The 19,517-nt window shown below is 36.3% G+C and overlaps 1 protein-coding gene across 1 annotated transcript in view; it reads left to right on the top strand.

Moving 5' to 3' along the window:
- Il13ra1 (interleukin 13 receptor subunit alpha 1) overlaps window positions 1–19,517 on the top strand; it is a 45,752-nt gene that overhangs the window by 18,316 nt on the left and 7,919 nt on the right. Inside the window, exons 5-9 of the mRNA XM_015498526.2 lie at window positions 1,479–1,630; window positions 6,991–7,038; window positions 7,335–7,467; window positions 10,622–10,718; window positions 12,611–12,695. Coding sequence (XP_015354012.1) covers window positions 1,479–1,630; window positions 6,991–7,038; window positions 7,335–7,467; window positions 10,622–10,718; window positions 12,611–12,695 — 515 coding nt within the window. The remainder of the gene's footprint in view (window positions 1–1,478; window positions 1,631–6,990; window positions 7,039–7,334; window positions 7,468–10,621; window positions 10,719–12,610; window positions 12,696–19,517) is intronic.

Below are 19,517 nucleotides of genomic sequence, written 5' to 3'. Positions count from 1 at the left end.
GCCTGTGAGCAGAGCACTACTTCCCACTCCTTCAGGTAGTCATGAGAGTAATTATAGCAGGGGACAAGGCAACCTAGGCTGCAGGCTATGGGAGTGAGGCTGGAGTAGTTTGACAAATAGAGTAGGCTAAAGTAAAGCCCTCCTTTTTCTTTCCCCTCATTTGGTGGATTACATCCTAAATGGACTTTTTAAGGCTTATTTTACTGTTGTTCTTCCTGGAATTAATGGTGACATAAAAAAAATACTTTTCAGCCAGAAGATGACATCTACAAGTTGTTTTCTGTTAATTATCCATTATCTTCTGTGACTTGGTATTAATGAATTCCTGACTTCTGCAAAAGTAAATTGACCTGGTTAATGCTTTATTTTTTAAAATTTTTGCTACCAGTGATTGAACCTAGGAGCAATTAACCATTGAGCCATATCCTCAGCCTATTTTTATATTTTATATTTTACTTAGAGATAGGGTCTTGTTCTTTTTCTTTGGATACTTATCTTTCATTTGAATGTCTTAACATTGAAATATCAATGAAATATAGGCCTTACATTTGTCACTAGATGATAATGCTTAGGGTCTGGCTAAGTTACTGAGGCTGGCTTTGACTCATGATCCTCCTGTCTCAGACTCCTGAGCTGCTGGGATTACAGGCATGCTCCATGGTGCCCAGCCCTGACTAATGCTTTAAAAAAAAAAAAAAAAAAACAACTTTATTTTTTATTGTAATCAGATAACATTAAATTTACTATCATAATCATTTTAAGTGTTTAGTTCAGTAGTGTTAAGTATATTCACATTGTTGTGCAACAGCTTTCTAGAACTTTTTCATCCTGCAAAACTGAAACTATGTCTATTAAACATTGATTTCCTTCCCCCAAGCCCTGAGCAACCACTTTTCTTCTATTCTGTGAATTGACTACTTTAGATACCTCATGAATGGAATTATACAGTATATATCTTTTGTGTTTAATTTATTTCACTTAGCATAATGTCCTCAAGATTCATCCATATTTTGGTTTGTGATGGAGATTAGGCTAATATTTTAACTGTGGTCCTTAATTGCATGAGCGAGTGACAGCTAGGGAAGACCCTTGTACCTGGAACTTTGTTGCCTATGAGGTAGAAGCCTATTTGGATCTAAGCATTTTTCTTTATTCTATATGTTGTAACCATAAATTTTCCCTAATTATAACCTGACCATTTTCAAACCAGATGTATGTCGGAATTTGTGATATCTACCAGGCACCCCCCCCAAATTTTCCTTAATTCTATTTTACTAGGCAGTTTTAAATAAACTTCCTCCATTAATTGTGGCTAATCATAAATTGTGAAACTACAGATTTGATCATATGAAGTCATTAAAAGCATCACCCCTATTTTGATTTAACTTTGTGAACCTTCATTATCCAGATGTGTCCATAAATATATGTATATAATCAAATCAACTTTGGAAGCTAATTTACTTTCTTTTCACTTTCAGTGAAACCTGATCCTCCACATATTAAAAATCTCTCCTTCCAAAATGGTGCCTTATATGTGCAGTGGAAGAATCCACAGAATTTTTTTAGCTCATGCTTATCTTATGAAGTAGAAGTCAATAACAGCCAAACCGAGACACATGATATTTTCTACGTAAGTTTTTTTTTTTTTTAGATGATTCTTTTTCTTTGGATACGTGGCTTTCATTTGAATGTCTTAATGTTGAAATATCAATGAAATGTAGGTCTTACATTTGTTACTAGATGATGATGAGGAGGATGAGAATAGTGAAATTTCTTGTCTGAAATAGGGCATTGTGGAAAGTTGGAGGGTTTATGGTAGTATTGGCTGACAGGTTCAAGCTATTCATTGATTTATTTGTTTGACAAATTTATATTAAGTGTTTACCATGTGCCAGGCACTTTTATGTACTAGTGATAAGGCAACAAACCTGAAAAACAGGTTTTTTTTTTCTTCATGAACGTTACATTTTAGAAAATAAGTATGTAAATGAGCAAGCTAATTTCAGACCATGAGCGCTACGAAGAAAATGATAAAGTGGGGTGATATAATGTAGTGACTGGTTATATCTGAGGGTATATTAAATAGGGAAATTATCCAAAATAATGACCTTGGAAATGAAACCAGAATGCTGAGCAGGAACTAGCTATATGAAGATCTAGGGTTAGAGAGGGTACCAAATACAAATCAGAAGCAAGAATGAGCTCGATGTGTGAGAAAACAAAAAGGAGACTGGTGTGGCCAAAATATAGTAGGAAAAGATGTCAGAGCAGTAGGTAGAAATTAGGTGGCCTGCATGTTTGGAAGCTCTGATAAGGCCATTCCATTTCTTGGAGTTTGTGCAGAGAAAGTAGTCAGATTTGAGTAGTCAATATTTGTTGGATTATATATAGTTGTGTTGTTCAGAATCAAATGCAGTACATACTAATTCAAGATTTCTTTGGAACCTTGACCAGAATGTAGTATAACCTCAGGGCATTAGCCCCACTATTATATTTATGTAGAGTTCACAAAATAGGTTCTTATACATTTGTGCTTGAACCACAAACAAAGTGGGGGCTGGTTTGTTTCTTTGTTTATTAAATTGTAACTTTTGGCCCAGATTTAAAATCATGCTACCCTATGGATGTATTTCCATATGGTGGCACTCAAGACCACAGGGACTAACTATTACCACTCATTTGTTTGCTACCTGCCTAGGCCCTTTGTGCATTTGGGTTTTAGAAATTAGATGCAAAATGTTTCATACTGGTTTTTAAAGGAGCCCAGTATATTTCACATGGGTAAATTCCTTGGTGCAATTGTTTTAGCTCATCATGGATCTTTCAAAATGCTTGCTAAAATAAGCCAGTGTTGACAGGCTGTAACTCCATAGGGAGTGACCAGGTCTGCAGCAGAACAGAATTCTGGGCATTTGCAAATGAAATCTGCCTGCTGAAATATAATCATTATTACTACCAGAACCCATGGTGATCTCATGAAATACCACAAAAGGCAAAAGCAGAGGGCTTGCACGTGGGGAGGAGTGTGATACACAGATTTATAGCAAAGCGATTTATCAGAAGGATGAAATATTCTTGATTACTCCAACCTTTTACTGTGTGAAATCCTGAGACACATGCTACTTGTATTAACTCATTTTGTCCCCAATTAATTCCTGATATTTAAAACCTGATCACATGTATTCCTTTTCACTGAAAATATCAACTACTGTAGGAAGAAGTCAGATGGTGTCTGCTTTGTGCTGTTCTCGCTTCTAATAGTAGCTAACATGTACTGAACCGATCACTGTGTACTAGGTATATTAGTAAGTACTGTATCTGAATCATCTAGTTTAGAGCTCACAATAACTCTAAGGATCCAGGTCCCATTATTTAGTCTTTATTTTATAAGTGAGAAAACTTAATTATTCCTAAGATCATTTTTTCTAGTAAATGGTAGAATCAAGATTTAAGCAAAGATGTAACTCCCAAGCTTTTATTCTTAACCACTGGAAACCATGTCAGTACTTCTTGTAATAGTAATAGATATCACTTATTAGGTATTAATAATGTGCCACGAAGAAAAAATCTCCTGTGTGCTTTTTTTTTTTTTTTTTTTTTCCTTTTGGCAGTACTGGGGATTGAATTCAGGGCCTCATGCATGCTAGGCAAGTGCTCTACCACTGAGCCACATCCCCAACCCTCTATGTGCTTTTTCTATAGTAGTTTATAACAATCCATTAAATAGGTACTGTTGTAATCTATGTAGTTTTGAGAAAGTAAGGCTCAGAGAGGCTTGGTAACTTGCTGCAGTCCACACAGCTAATAAGTCAGTAATTACTCAAAGGTTGGTTGGTCTCCATGTATTAAACTTTGACCAAGAATACTTAGTGTACCACCATGCGCATAATCATTATTTAATGAAATCTTACCGAGTTAAATTACTTTTTTTAACACTAACTTCCAAATTAAAGAAAACACATACACTATGGAAGCTATCTACCTAAGTTAGAACTATAGTCTCTTTAGAATTAGTTCTGTTTATATACTTGAGCTTGATAGTCTCTCTCCTAGCAGATGTTCACCAGCTGCTTCCTCTCTAGAATGTCATCAGTTCTTTGTGTGCTTACTGATTTTGAGCTTCGCGGTTAGATTTTTTTTCTTTTTATAAGACTCTAAGGGATTATTATTATTATTATTTTGCCTGGTGTTACATTAAGAGGGGAAGTGAGCTGGAACATGAACTGGTACCATCACAAGAATATTCTGTAGTTAGAGGTAGCTCATGACACAATCATGAAATAAAGAACAACTTTTTTTTTTAAACCACCCCCTCCCTGCATCCCTGCAAACCATCTACTTGGTACTCTGTGCCCTCGATTTTCTCCTCTGAGAGGTATCTAATTAGCTGATAAACAATGCAAGGGAGTTTACATTTGGATAAGAGCTAAAGACTCTTATGCCCAGAATGATTTGCTGACTTTAGAATTTACATATTTGTGAGATGGTTAGGGGCAGAGGGACATCAGTCTACAACCTGATCCCTCAAGTGGACACTTGTGATTCCCCAGCAGGCCTGTGGTTTTAAATGGCCAGTAATGGGACACAGTAGCCCCTGAGCTTTTCCTTTACTCACTTGTATGAAATTTTGAAAAGATTGTCCTTCATCATTCCATTGGACTTTCAGCTCTTCATACATGTTGACATGAAGCACTTAGTGAATGACACTGAATGGCTCAAATTAATGACTATGTGTTCTGGTCTTTGTTCCATGTTTAAAAATCTCTTTGAGGGCTGTGGCTGTAGCTCAGTGTTTTGTAAAGCGCCCACTTCACAAGGGTGAGGCACTGAGTTCAATCCTCAGAACCACATAAAAATAAAAATATTTTGTCCATCTACAACTAAAAATGAATTAGGAAAAAAATCTCATGTCTTAAAAAAAATAAAAAAATAAAAATCTCTTTGATAGAAGTTGGCTAAACTAAGCAACAGAATTTCATGCATTGGGGCTGGGGATGTGGCTCAAGCGGTAGCGTGCTCGCCTGGCATGCGGGCCGCCCGGGTTTGATCCTCAGCACCACATACAAACAAAGATGTTGTGTCCGCCGAAAACTAAAAAAAAAAATAAATAAAAAATAAATAAATAAATAAATAAAAAAGAATTTCATGCATTGAGTTTTCAGTCCACTTTTAAAAAACTTACATTGAATGAACTATTTTCTTTATATCAGCTAGTAAGTGACTTACTTATGTGGAAGAGAATTGTACATCAAACTTTCTTTTCTTCTACCTAGTTTTTTTTTTTTTTTGTATCTTATATTCTCAACAAGGGAAACTAATGTCTCTCAAAGTTTTTTATTTGGCTGAGGGTATAGCTCAGTGGTAGAACACTTGCCTAGCATGTGCAAGGCCCTGAGTTCCATCCCCAGCACCCAACAAACACAAAAAAACCCAACTTTTAAATTGATGTATAATACACTATAGAAAAATTACACAAACTATAACATACAGCTCAATGATTTTTCATAAATGATTTTCACAAAATGATTTTTCACCCATGTAATCAGCCCCACAAAACCTCCTCATGACCCCTCTCATTGCTGCTCTTCCAAAGAGCAACTACTATCCTGACTGCTAATTCCATAGATTTGATTTATTGCTACTTTAAATACTTTCTATAAATGGAATCATACCAAATGTACTTTTTTGTGTGTCTGACTTCTTTCACTCAGCATTCATTATGTTTATGAGCTTCTCCAGCATTGTTTCCCATAATTGTGGATGAGTCATTCCCATTCCGCGCATTCCATTTTATGAATATACCACTTTTATTTATCTGTTCTCTCATTGATTTGGATAGTTTCCCATGAGCATTTGCCTACTTGTCTCTTGGTGCACATGTGCATACATTTCTGTTGTGTATAGGCATATATGGGTCCTAAGGTTACATCTGATTGTCTGTAGTAGATAATAATAGTTTTCCCAAATCATTGTGCCAATTTACTTTATTAAGCAGAAATTGAGAATCCTAGATGCTTAGGTAACTTCTACTTGGTATTATGTAGTAGGTGCGTGTTTTGTTAACCATGGATTCAGTTTGCATTTCCCTGATCACCAATTCAGTTGAGCAGTTTTTCATGTTTATTGGTAGTTTGCATATCCTCTTGTGCAGTGCTTGTTCAAGTCTTTTGCCAGTTTTTCTATTGAGTTGCATTTTTTTTTCTTACTAATTTGTTGAGAAAAAACTTTATGCAAGTCCTTTGGAAACTGCAAGTATGTTTTCCCCTTCTATGCATTGCCTGTTTATTTCCCAAATAGGGTATCATTTGATAAATGAAAGTTTTTAATTTTAATATAGGTCACTTTATAAAAATTTCATACTTATGATTAATGTGGGGGTTTTGGTGATGTTAAGAAATCTTTCACTTTTTCAAGGTTATGAAAATATTCTATTGCTCATCTAAAAGCTTATTATATTTATGTGTTCACTTATTTTACTTTGCATATTAGATCCGCAATTTATTTGTTGTTTAGCTTTTTTTGCAGGGTATATGGGCATTAAACCAAGGGTACTTTACCAATGAGCTACATCCCCAGCCCTTTTTTTTCATTTTTTATTGGTGTTTTATAGTTGTATGAATTGATTTTATTTTAAGAAAGGGTCTTGCTAAGTTGCTCCTCTGTAAGTTACTGAGGCTGGCCTTGAACTTGCGATCTCAGTCTTCTGAGACATTGGGATTACAGGCACATGCCACTGTGCCTAGAAAATATTTGTAATATTTTCTGAAAAATATTTGCAATTAATCTTGCAAATAGTGTGAGGTAGGGATCAAGATTCTTTGTTTCCTACATAGATATGTAATTGGCCCAACACTACATTTTTAAAAGGCCAAACTTTTTTCAGTGTATCTGATCCTCTTTTAATGGAAGATAAGAGAAGCTTGTAAGAAATGACTAAAAGATATAAAGTGTGTTATTAAACATTGGAAATTCACTTTTTTATTTTTCAAGGTTGAAGAGGACAAATGTCAGAATTTAGAATTTCAGAGAAACATGGAGGTCAGTAGATTCAACTTGAGTTATTTGGGCTTAGACTCCCATATTATCGGGGGTGGGGCAGGCCTAGCACAGCAGAACTTTGAACTGATTTGGGAAAAACAAACTACTTTGTTCTGTGGGTTATTGCCAGTTTTTTTTTTTCAGGACACAAATCAGATAATTTGAGTTGCAATCCAAGTCTTAATCATATACAGAATTTGGCAGATAATTATATTATGATTCAATAGCAGAGGCAGAATAAACTGGTAAATTTATTAAAAAATAAATTCTTTGTGTATTTTTATTTTATATTTAAGGATACAATTTGTTTCATGGTTCCTGGTGTTCTTCCTGATACTTTTTACACAGTCAGAATAAGAGTCAAAACAAATAAGTTATGCTATGAAGATGATAAACTTTGGAGTAATTGGAGTCAAGCAATGAGTATAGGTAAGAGAACAGAATTTAATTATAATTTAAAACATTGATGTGTGGGAACTAAGGTGAAGCAGGAAGAATATTGGGGAAAGGGAATATCATGCTTTAATTTTGGGGGATATTAGGGATTGAATTCAGAGGTGCTTAATTACGGAGCCCCATTCCCAGCCCTTTTCATTTTTATTTTGAGACAGGGTCTTGCTAAGTTTCTGAGGCTAACTTTGAACTCACAATCCTCCTGCCTCAGCCTCCCAAGCCACTGGGATTACAGGCATGTGCCACCACACCCGGTTGTCATGTTTTCTTGATGTAAGCCAAAGTGTACTTAAAAATGAAATTTATCTTCTCTGTAATTACTGTCAAATCACCCAGGGTTAATTGACAATAAAAACCTCTTTGTAAAACCACAACCCAAGTGGTGTTGTCCTTATCTCTGTCCCATTTCCAGTTTTTATTAATAATCTGAACAAAGGCATAGAAGGCAGAGATGATCAAATCTTCAGGATTTACCATGTTAGAGGACTGTGCTATATACTGGTTGACAGAATTAGGAAAGGTGACATGACCTAATGGAATTTAATAGAAATAAACTTATATCTAAACTTGAAAAAAATCATTTATTAGTGGAGATTCTGAGTAAGCCAGGCTCAAATATACGATTGGAAAGACCTAGGCTTTATGTCTGTATGTTGTAGAGTGTTATACAGGGTTTTATTTGACAGTAAGCTCAAAGGAACTCAACAATGGAACCTTAAATAGTCCTAACACGCATGTGTGTTCTTGGGCAGCAGTATCAGTGAAGTCCCCAGAACACGGGAATGCTGCAGGGTGGGACATGGTGGTCCACTACTTCAGGAGTGTGCAGTATCCTATTTGAAGCCATACATTGTAGGAGATCCTTTGTCAGACTGGACACTCTGGGTAATCAGGATGTTGAAGGACCTTGAAACTCAATGAAAAACAACTGATAAAGTAGCCTCGAGAAATCATAATTGCTGAATTCTAATATTTGAGGTATCATCATCAGAAGAAATAGGCTTTCCTTTTTGCAGCTCTATGGGGCAATATAGAACCAATTTAAGAACTTTGAAACAGCTAAGAGTCAGAGAGATGGGTTGCTGTGGAAGAAGTCAGTTCCCTATTTATTGAGATACTGAACAAGCTGTGTGCCAGGCATGATACGACCCCTAAAGGTTAGTGGCTCAAAACAACACACATTTACCATCTTATAGTTTCTGTGGTTCAGAAATCTAGGCATGGGTTAGCTAGAAGCCTCATGAAGTGGCAGTCAGACTGTAATAAGGACTACAGTCTTACTCGTGTGATTGTTGGAAAGTCTTAGTAACTAGCTGGTTGCTGGATAGAAACTGGCATGGTGAATCATTTACACCCCCCGCAAAAAAAGGTATGTTTAATTCTCAGCCCCTGTACCTATGAACATGACCTTATTTGGAAATTGGGTTTTGGCAGATATAATCAACTTAAGATGAGATCATACTGGATCAGAGTGGGCCCTAAATCTAATGACTAGTTATAAGAAGAGGACAGGGGGCTGGGGCTGGGGCTCAGTGATAGAGTGCTTGTCTAGCATGTGTGAAGCACTGGGTTTGATCCTTAGCACCACATAAAAATAAACAAATAAAATAAAGGCATTTTGAACATCTAAAACTACAAATTATTTTTTAAAAAAGAAGAGAGGGCATTTAGAGATATAGATAGACAAACAGGGACAAAGGTCATTGAAGAAGGAGGCGGCAAGTGGAGTGATGGAACATCAAGGAATTCCAGGAGCCACATTTAAGAGTCAAGGAGTGATTCTTCTTAGGGCCTTCAGAGGGAGAATGCCTTTGCCAATACCTTGATTTTGAACTTCTAGCCTCCAAAACTATGAGAGAATGAATTTCTGTTGTTTTAAGCCCCCTAGTTTGTAGTAATTTGTTGCAACAACTTTAATAAACTGATTCAGAAGCTTCCCTTAGTTCCTTGCTACTTGGACCACCCCTCAGGATTACCTTTTGATATGGAAGCTGGCTTCCCCAAATGAGTGAGCCAAGCAAGAATGGACATATGAGAGGACACCCAGTATGGAAACCATGGTCTTTTATCATCTAATATTGGAAGTGACATCCCATTACCACTGCTCTTCTGTTTAGAAGCAAGTCAAGTAGTGCAGCTCATGCTCAAGGGCAGGGGATTACACAAGAGTGTAATTAGCAACAGGCAGGAATTATGTGGAGCCCAGTCCTCTAAAGGCTGCCTAAAGTGATTCTGCTAGGCCCTAATGATGCTTTCTAGATGTCTATGCCCTTGTGGGAAAAAAATGAACATATAAATAGGCAAATGGAATTCCACGTGTTAGTTGTAGCAAGACAGGCTTTGGAATTGTAGTGTTAGATTTGAGACCTGGTGCCATCATTTACTAAACCCTTCTGATGAGTTACTAAACTTCTCTGAACCTTGTTCTTCTTGACTATATAAATTAGAGATAATACTATATAGTGGAGATAGGAGATTAAGCATGTCAAAGCACCTTATGTGGTACCAGATGTATAGTAGGTTGCTCATTTAAGAAGAGTAGTAGTAGTTGTTAGGACTGTTTTAAGTTTTCTAGTACTGCAAGTAAGCAGTAAGAAAAGATATCACCGTTAATGAAATGATACGTTTAATAGATATGACATCTTTGTTAATAGTGTCTGGAACTAGTTAAGATATCCTGATTGCAGATAATCTTTAGGGTGTTTACTTCTCCAGGAAATTTCTGGCACCAGAACCAGACATTTTTGTAACTTTTTTGTTTCTGGTGCCAGAGAGTGACCTCAGGGGTGCTTAACCACTGAGACACATCCTCAGCCCTTTTTATATTTTACTTAGAGATAGGGTCTCATTAAGTTCCTTAGGGCCTCAGCTAAGTTGCTGAGGCTGGCTTTGAATTTGAAATCCTCCTGCCTCAGCCTCCTGAGCCGCTGGGATTACAGGCATGCACCACTGTGCCTGCCTTTTGTAACTATTAAGGTAACAGAAGACAAGATAAGTCAACAGTTTGGGACAATAGGTTGGGGTAAGGGGACAGAAATATCTGTGGTCTCACAAACTAATAGAATTGTTGTCTTATCTCTTACTAAAAGGATTTTCATTCTCACATCTTTGTTTGCTTTCTTATCTCTAGGTAAGCAGCCCAATTCCACATTCTATATAACAATGTTACTCCTCATTCCAGTAATCGTTGCAGGCGCCATCATAATACTTCTGCTTTACCTGAAAAGGTGAGATACCTGCCCAGGCAGGGTTTTTTTGTTGTTGTTTGTTTATTTATTTTTATGTGGTGCTGAGGATTGAACCCATTGCCTCACACATGCTAGGCAAGAGCTCTGCCACTGAGCCACAACCCTAGGCCCACCAGGCAGGTTTTAGTTTCTGCTATTCCGGTTGCTATGGTTACTACTGTTTGTGCTGGTGTTTTATATTTGTCCACATATTAGAAGAATTTGGCCTATAGACATTTTTTGGTGATATGACATTGCAAATAAATACGATTGTGCCCGTTTTCTGATAAGGAAAGCATTGGCTTAGTTTCTTTGGGCCTGTTCAAGCACTGATCCTTTTGCATGTGTTTAGCATCATTGAATGGGTCTTCTAGTAATTTTTCTTCCAAATGCCTAATGTATCAATAGTTAGTTGTTAGCTTTTGGAATGGAATTTTAAAGAAGAGGCTAGGGATATAGCTCAGTGGTAGAGCATGTGTTTAGCAAGTGTGAGACCTTAGATTCATTCCCAGTGCCAAAAAAAAAAAAAAAAAAAAAAAAAACGAAGTGAAGACCATTGCTACAGAAATGACTTGAATAGTTTTAATATGAAGCAGCCTGTTGCTAATGCTATAGGAATGAGACTTCACCAGGTTGTCACTCATATCTGCCATTCACTTCTTCAGAATATTTCATTTTCTTGGGCTGGGGATATGGATTAGTGTTAGAGCACTTGTATAGTGTCCATGAGGCCATGGTTCAATTGCCAGTGCTGAAAAAAATACCCAAGAATGTTTTATTTTCTCTATCTCACTATATGGACTGTTATTTGCTCTTGCAATAAATACTTAAGATTGGAATACGGCTGTTAAGGTGGGTCCAGAACCAGTTTTTTTTTTTTCTTTGCAATATCAGGGATTGAAGCTAGGGGTGCTCTACCACTGAGTTACATCCCCACCTCAGCGGTTTTTGGGGGGGAGGAGATCAAGGATTGCACTCAGGGACACTCCACTACTGAGCCACATCCCCATCCCTATTTTGTATTTTATTTAGAGACAGGGTCTCACTGAGTTACTCAGCACCTTGCTTTTGCTGAAGCTGGCTTTGAACTCATGATCCTCCTGACTCAGCCTCCCAAGCAGCTGGGATTACAGGCATGTGCCACCATGCCTGGCCCACCCCAGCCCTTTTTATTGTTTATTTTGAGACATGGTTTTGCTAAATTGCTGAGGCTGGCCTTGAACTTGCAATCCTCTGCCTTAGCTTTCTGAGTTGCTAGGATTATATATCCATGTACCACTGTACCCAGCTCAGAACCAATATTTCAATATGCATATTATTGTTATTGAATGCCTACTTATTTGCCAGGCACTATACTAAATGTTGGGATTATAGCAGGGAACAGCACAAAGTCTGTTTTTACGTTCTAGTTGGGGACACACACACACTGTTAGCAGGATTTTGTTTTCAAAATTATAAAAATCAAGCTCCCATATGATCTATTCAAAGTACAGTACCATATTATTTAAATGATAGAATATAAGTAAATTGCTTATTCTATCAGTCCATGTGCTTCACCCAAACTTGATGGCTCTTAGGACATTGATTTCCCATAACCTTTTTTTAAAAATATTTTTTTTAGTTGTAGGTGGACATACCTTTATTTTTAATTCATATGTGGTGCTGAGGATCAAACCCAGTGCCTCACACACACTAGGCGGGTGCTCTGCTGCTGAGCCACAACCCCAGTCCCTCCTATAACCTTTTTAAGGGATTTTTTCACAATTGTTTCTTCAAAAAATGAATTGTGTACTATGAGTTTTACCCACACTTTCTTTTAATATGTCTGTATTTAAGTGGAATGCTCCTATACAATGGAAGATTTGATCTGAAATGTTTCTGTTTTCTTAAAGGCTAAAGATCATTATATTCCCTCCAATTCCTGATCCTGGAAAGATTTTTAAAGAAATGTTTGGAGACCAGAATGATGATACCCTGGTAAGCACTGAATCCATGGGGGTTTGAAAATTTTTTTGAGGCTAGCTGTGAGATTTTTTAATAATTGTGGTAAAACAGGCATAACATAAAAGTTACCATTTCAATAATTTTAACCATACAGTTCAGAGTCATTAAGTACATTTACAAGGTTATGCAACAATCACCACTGTTTATACCCCAAACTTGTTCATCTCCCAAACAGAAACTGTGTTCATTAAATAATAACTTCCCATTTCCCCATCTCCCTACCTCTAGTAACCACTAGTCTACTTTCTGTCTCTGGGAATTTTCCTTTTCTAGGTACCTAATATATGTGTATCATACAATATTGGCTTTTTTGTGTCTGACTCACCTCACTTAGCATCATATTTTCAAAGTTTTCATGTGTCAGAATTTCATTTTGAAATTGGTCATTTTAAATTACAGTTTGTCTAAAAGATTAAAGAAGAACAGATTGCATATATTGGGTTTAAGGTCAAGCATACCAACTAAAAAGGCCTCAGACCACTTTGCCCATCACTGGGCTTCATATTCTTTCTGAGATAGGGGATATATTTTATTGACACATGTTCAAGGAGGAGGCTCCATTATGAAGCTGGCCTAATAGGCTGCCTGAATCTTGGGTAATTTTTAAAATTTGGTGCAGGGAAATATAAAGATGGAGTAATCAATGGAAATGCACTTTGTTCATGCTATTGCATGGAAAACTGAACTGCAAACACAGGGAAATAGAAGAGACCCACCCCAACTGCTAGGAGATTTCTAGCAGTTGATTTCTAGGAGACTCTCATGATAGAATTTGTGGCTAGAAACCTAAGACATCATAGGGACAAAAGATGTTGAGGTTCTGTGATAAATACATTCACTCTAATGAAATAATAGAGACACTAAATGAAATAAATATCATCACTGTATATATCTTAAATTAGTAATAAGAGGCATAGGGCAATTAATTTTTAGAAGTAGCATATCATACTAGATAATAGCCTGGGCTCTGGAGTCAAATTGTCTGGATTCAAATTTCTGCTATGTCATTTACTGTCTTTTTGACCTTAGGTAACTTCCTTAGCCTCTCTGTGACTTGGTCTTCCCATTTGTCAAGTTGGAAGTAACAACAGCACCTGCCTTACAGTGCTGTTATGTGGATTCAATTAACTTAATACAAATAGTTAATTCTATAGCAACTGGTTAGCATGTCTGGAACATTGTAAGTGCTTAATAAGTGTTAGTGATGAGTTTTACTATTGGTAATAATTTCCAATTATCTTTAATACCCAAATAATTCACCAAGGGCAATTTGAATGACATTTGACTAGGGAAGGAAGACAAGCCATTACAGGCAAGCCATCAGATAAGGATCTCTCTGGATCACTTTTTCACCAAGTCAACTTCACAAATGGTGGGTGACTGCCAGACCCTGGAGGATAGGGTGCCAATAAGCAATCAGGTCCAAAAATCTGATACCTGATTAGGAGATTGATTGTAAACCATAAGTGGGGTTGTCTATGGCAACCACTGGTTCTTTAACTTTAGTTGAGTTAAAGTCAACTGGAATACTTGTAAGAAATATGGATTCCTGGGTCCTGCCTCCAGAAATTCTGAATTGGCAGGTTAAGGGTGAGTCTCAGGAATATGCATATTAAACAGGAGCTTACAGATGATTCTGCTCCTGATAAGATGGTCTGTAAACCACACTTCAAAAATCACAGTTATAGGGCTAGAATTGTAACTCGGCGGTAGAGTGCTTGCCTAGCATGTGTGAGGCACTGAGTTCGATTCTCAGTACCATATATAAATAAATAAAATAGGGCTGGGGATATAGTTCAGTTGGTAGAGTGCTTATCTCGCATGCACAAGGCCCTGAGTTCAATCCCTAGCACCACAAAAAATAAATAAATAAGATATAAATAAATATAAAATAAATAAATAAAGTACAGGTCCATTGACTACTAAAAAATTGTTTTTAAAAAATCAGTTATAGATATTTTCCTTAGAATTACCACTCTCTCTTTTTTCATTTCAATAGCTACTGTGATAGATACTAGAAGTTGGAAATTGTGCAAGTACTGTAACAACTGTAAGCAGTTATTGAAAGTTTGCTATGTGCCAGAGAGTATAATATATGCTTTGCTTATATTATTTTATTGAATCCTCAACCAACCTATAGAGTATGTGTTTTTAGTATCATTTTACAGATAAGGAAGTAGAACATCCATGAGGTTAAATAACTTAGTTGTGATTACACAACTAGTTGGCGGTAAGGTAAGATTTGACCCAAAACTGTCTGATTCTACAGTTCTCTTGATTTTTCTACTAATGTGCTATTGCCTCTTGTCAGGTATAACAAGGCCCTCAAGGACCTTATGGTCTCCTAATATAATATATCTAAGACATTCCAACCAAAGCATTGATGAGACATATATTTTCAGCTTAATATCTAGTTTTTAATAAGTAGTGGGAAAGTGGCAGTTTTCATGCGTTACTGGTGGTCCTATAAAAGAAGGTATCCAGGTTGAATATCCCTTATCACCAATGCTTGGGACCAGAAGTATTTCCAGATTTCAGATTTTGGAATATTTTCTTAGACTTCATTGGTCAAGCACCCCCAATCCAAAAATATGAAATACAAAATGCTCCAAAATTTAAAACTTAGTAAGTATCATGTTAGCACTCAAAAATTTTCAGATTTCAGAGCATTTTAGATTTTAAATTTTTGAATTAGAGATACTCACCCTATATATATCCATATATATCTTTTCTGGAGGACAACTTGGCAAACTATAACAAAAATCTTTGGTCCTATAATTATATTTTTAGGAATAGATTTTTTTTGTGGTGCTGGGGATTGAACCTGGGTCCTCATGCATGCCATGCAAATGCTCTACCAACTGAACAGCATCCCCATCCCTAGGAATAGATTTTAAGGGAAAAAAAAATCAATCAATGGCATAAGGATGATCAATGTATCATTTGATTTCTTTTTTTCCTCCTCTTTTTTTTCTGCATTGGGGATTGAACCCAAGGACTCATACATGCTGCACAAGTGCTTTACCACTGAGCCCTTTTTACCTCAGCCTTTTTTAGTTTATTTTGAGCAGGGTCTTACTAATTGCTGAGGCTAGCCTCAAATTTACGATCCTTCTGCCAGAGGCCGAAGTTGGGATTATAAGTATGTGCCTCCAAGCCTGGGGCATCATTTTTCATCTAACATGAAAAATTAGAAACCAATGAGAAATAAAAAATCTAGAATTAGTTTTAAAATTTAGTTTTTCTATGCATTTAATGTCTTAAAAATACAAGAGTAAGAAAGATTAGAAACCTGAGTATATTACAATCCTAATTTTTATTAGACAAGTATTAATATATATGTAGAACAAACAATGAGTGGAAGGAAATGGGTCAGAATGAATGATCATCTCCAGGTAGAGGGATTGTGGGTAACTAATAATATTCTGTCTACCTTTATGAAATTTCCAAATTGCCTATAATGAGCATGTATTAGTTTTATAATAAAAGAACCCCTGTATAAGTCATTAATAAAAAGAAAGAATATTGTAGTCATCCAGTCTGAGAGATAATAGGGACTTGAACTTAGATGGTAACAGAGGAGATTGATGTAACAGGCATTATTAAAGCAAACTCATTGTGGCTTGGTGACTCTGTGTGGATGATAAAAGGTGTGGAGAGTAAAAAATAATTTCAAGTTTTCAAGTCTGGGCAATAGAGTGAACGATGGTAACATTGACAGCAAAATCAGATCAATTATCTTTCTCAGAGATGGGAAAATTGCTTTTTTTCAATTTTCTGTCTAGAGGATAATATGTTGTTTTTGTCCCGATGAGTCAGATAATTCTGTAATTTAGTGAAGCAGATATACCAACAAGATGGACCACTAAAAGCATGAGATGTTTTTGTTCATGGTGGTTGCAGACCATTAAACAAAATCAGTTCTTTAAAACTAAAAGTATAATAAAAATGCCAGACATGGGAAAGGGCAAAGGAACAGATTTTTCTGTCTGCTTTTAACCAAATGAATAATCTGCTTTCTTCACATGGAAGCAATTCTCTCAAATTGATCTGCACATAGAGCACAAGGACTAACCTTTTATTTCTATAATCAAGTTACAGAATGAACAAGACCCTAGAGATCATCTAATGAAATAGATGTTTACATGTTTTGTTATTTCCCTTTAATTGCAGTTTTCAAAACTCTAGATTCTCATTCAACTTCCTCACTTTAGGACTTTTGGGGCCATAGAGAAGTTTCTCAAGAACTATCATATAGAGATGCAATTGTAGAACTTGGATTATTACCAGGTAGCCTAAAGTTACCAACTCCTAATCCAAAGAAATAATCCATATCCTTTTAAAACATTCTTTAATTCTATACCACACCATGAATAATGCTTCTTTTTTGGGGCGGGTAGGTACCAGGGATTTAACCCAGGGGTGCTTAACCACTGAGCCATATCCCCAGCTCTTTTTATTTTTCAGTCAGAGTCTCACTAAGTTGCTTAGAGCTTCACTTAGTTGTTGAGGCTGGCTTTGAACTTGTGATCCTCCTGCTTCAGCCTCCAGAGGTGCTGGGATTACAGGCATGTGTCACTGAGCATGGCTCAATAATACTTCTTTAAAGAAATTTATTTGGATGTGGCTACAAATTAAATCAGCACTATAGTTTTTCTTAAGATTTCTAGTGTTTTGATGATGTTTTTGTTCATCACTGTAGTAACGTTTTGGCCAACAGCATTTCTTCCTCTTGCTTTGCTATTTGCCTTTTCCTTATGACTAATTGGGCTGCTAGCCATATTGGGGGTGGGAGAGGGGGACTGCAGAGGGAATTGCTTCTCCTCTGTATCTTCATTTCTTTCATCTATAAAAAATATCTGTTCTTCCCCTACTTCTTGGAAACCAATTAAAATTTCAATACTGTGCCAATTTTACATTCCTGATCCGAAAACAGCTTTTTAACTCCCAAATATTTTTTTCCTCTAATGGTTATCCTTAAAAACTAAGAATGCTTCCTTCCATAGCCAAAAGAGCATTGTCACAGTTTTAAAATTATTAATTCCTTCATGTCATCTAATACTCAGTTCATATTCAAATTTGTCCAACTCTCCCAATTGTCTGGGGGCAAATATCTTCCAGTTGTCCCACTACTAACAGTAGTGATAACAGCATGCTCCTTCCTGCTATCTGCACTTCTTACCCTCCCTTGCCACCTGGAGTATTCAGGGTGGTATTATGCTAGCATCCTGTCAACCCTTCAGCGAATGCTTTTAAGCCAGTGACTGTCTCGCTTGAATCAGTAATTTCTGTAGGTGCCATAAAATGATGAGTTTCTCATTCTATCATTTCAGCTACATTTATAAGCTGGCACTTTCCTATGAAGCACTGCTTTCAATCATCAGCTGACTGATTGATAGGTCAGAAATTCAGTCTCTGCTAAAAAGCCAGGATGCAAGTTTAATTCTTTCCCTTATTTACAAAATTTTAAAGTGAGGAGTTGAATTAATAACCATTTCAAGTGGTACCAAATGAGACCCATCTACCATATTCAACTCATCCTCTTTCAAGCAGTAGTACTCTTAACATGTGGGGATGTACAATTTTTATTGTACAACTTTCTATTTTGACTGTTGATCTGAAGAGGACTGGGGCATGAAATAGGTTGATTCCTATACAGAATACCAGTGATTTTGTGTGGTACTTGGGTATAAAAACCCACTTGACTTCTATAGAAAATTCACTGTGAAAAATATCTTAACCAAATCTTGAAAATAATGTTAAATTCAAACATGATATCCCATTATACTACTGAATTGATTTCTTTTTAATATATAAACACATGTGTTATTTTTCTAGGCTTGGATGACTAGCAACTAAACACCAGTTATATTATTCTCATAAACATTGATTTTTTCACATATGATATTTTACCTATTTGGTCATTATTTTATTGTTTAAGACCTTATTTTTTTTTAAATTACTGGGCGTGTTCTTGTATGCCTATAATCCTAAAAACTTAGGAGGTTGAGGCAGGAGGGTCACAAGTTTGGGGCCAGCCTCAGCAACTTAGCAAGGCCCTAAGTAACAGTGTGACCCTGTCTCAAAATAAAATATAAAAAGGGCTGTGGATGTGGCTCAGTGGTTAAGCACCTCTGAGTTCAATCCTTATTACCAGATGAATAAATAAATAAATGGCAGCATAAGGATTGAATTATAGACTGGTAATTTTGTAGATGGCTTTATTTTTTTTCTACAAGTGACTTTAAAATTAGACTGGCATAGAATTTATAAAATTGAATGCTAGATTATATTTTTATATTTATTTGTATTCCCTTACATAACATATTCCATGCAGTGCCCAGGCAAAGACCACAGTACTGATAAAGGGTAAAAATGAGAGTAATCTAAGTTCTAGGAGTGAAGAAAGGCAGTTGAAAAGATTAATGTATTCTTAGAGGCCAGTCTGCTTTAGTGTTCACCTTATTGAAACATATCACTTTTTTTCTTGTCCAGCACAGTCAAGCATTGGGTCTAACTACCAGAAACCAAAGAAACTGTCATTTTCAGGGAATATTTGTAATTAAAATACTTTCTTTTAAAAGAATTACTTATTTATTGTAGAAAATGAGAACTGCAGATAATCAAAAGAAAAATAAAGGCCGGACTCGGTGGCTCACGTCTGTAATCCCAGCAGCTCCGGAGGCTGAGACAGGAAGTTCCTGAGTTCAAAACCAGCCTCAGCAATGGCGAGGTGCTAAGCAACTAAGTGAGCCCCTGTCTCTAAAAAAAAAAAAAAAAAAAAAAAAAAAAAAA

Source organism: Marmota marmota, unplaced genomic scaffold (assembly GCF_001458135.2).
Source record: "Marmota marmota marmota unplaced genomic scaffold, marMar, whole genome shotgun sequence".
Lineage (NCBI taxonomy): Eukaryota > Metazoa > Chordata > Mammalia > Rodentia > Sciuridae > Marmota > Marmota marmota.
The sequence above is the reverse complement of the archived record's forward strand: the minus strand, read 5'-3'. Positions and strand labels throughout refer to the sequence as shown.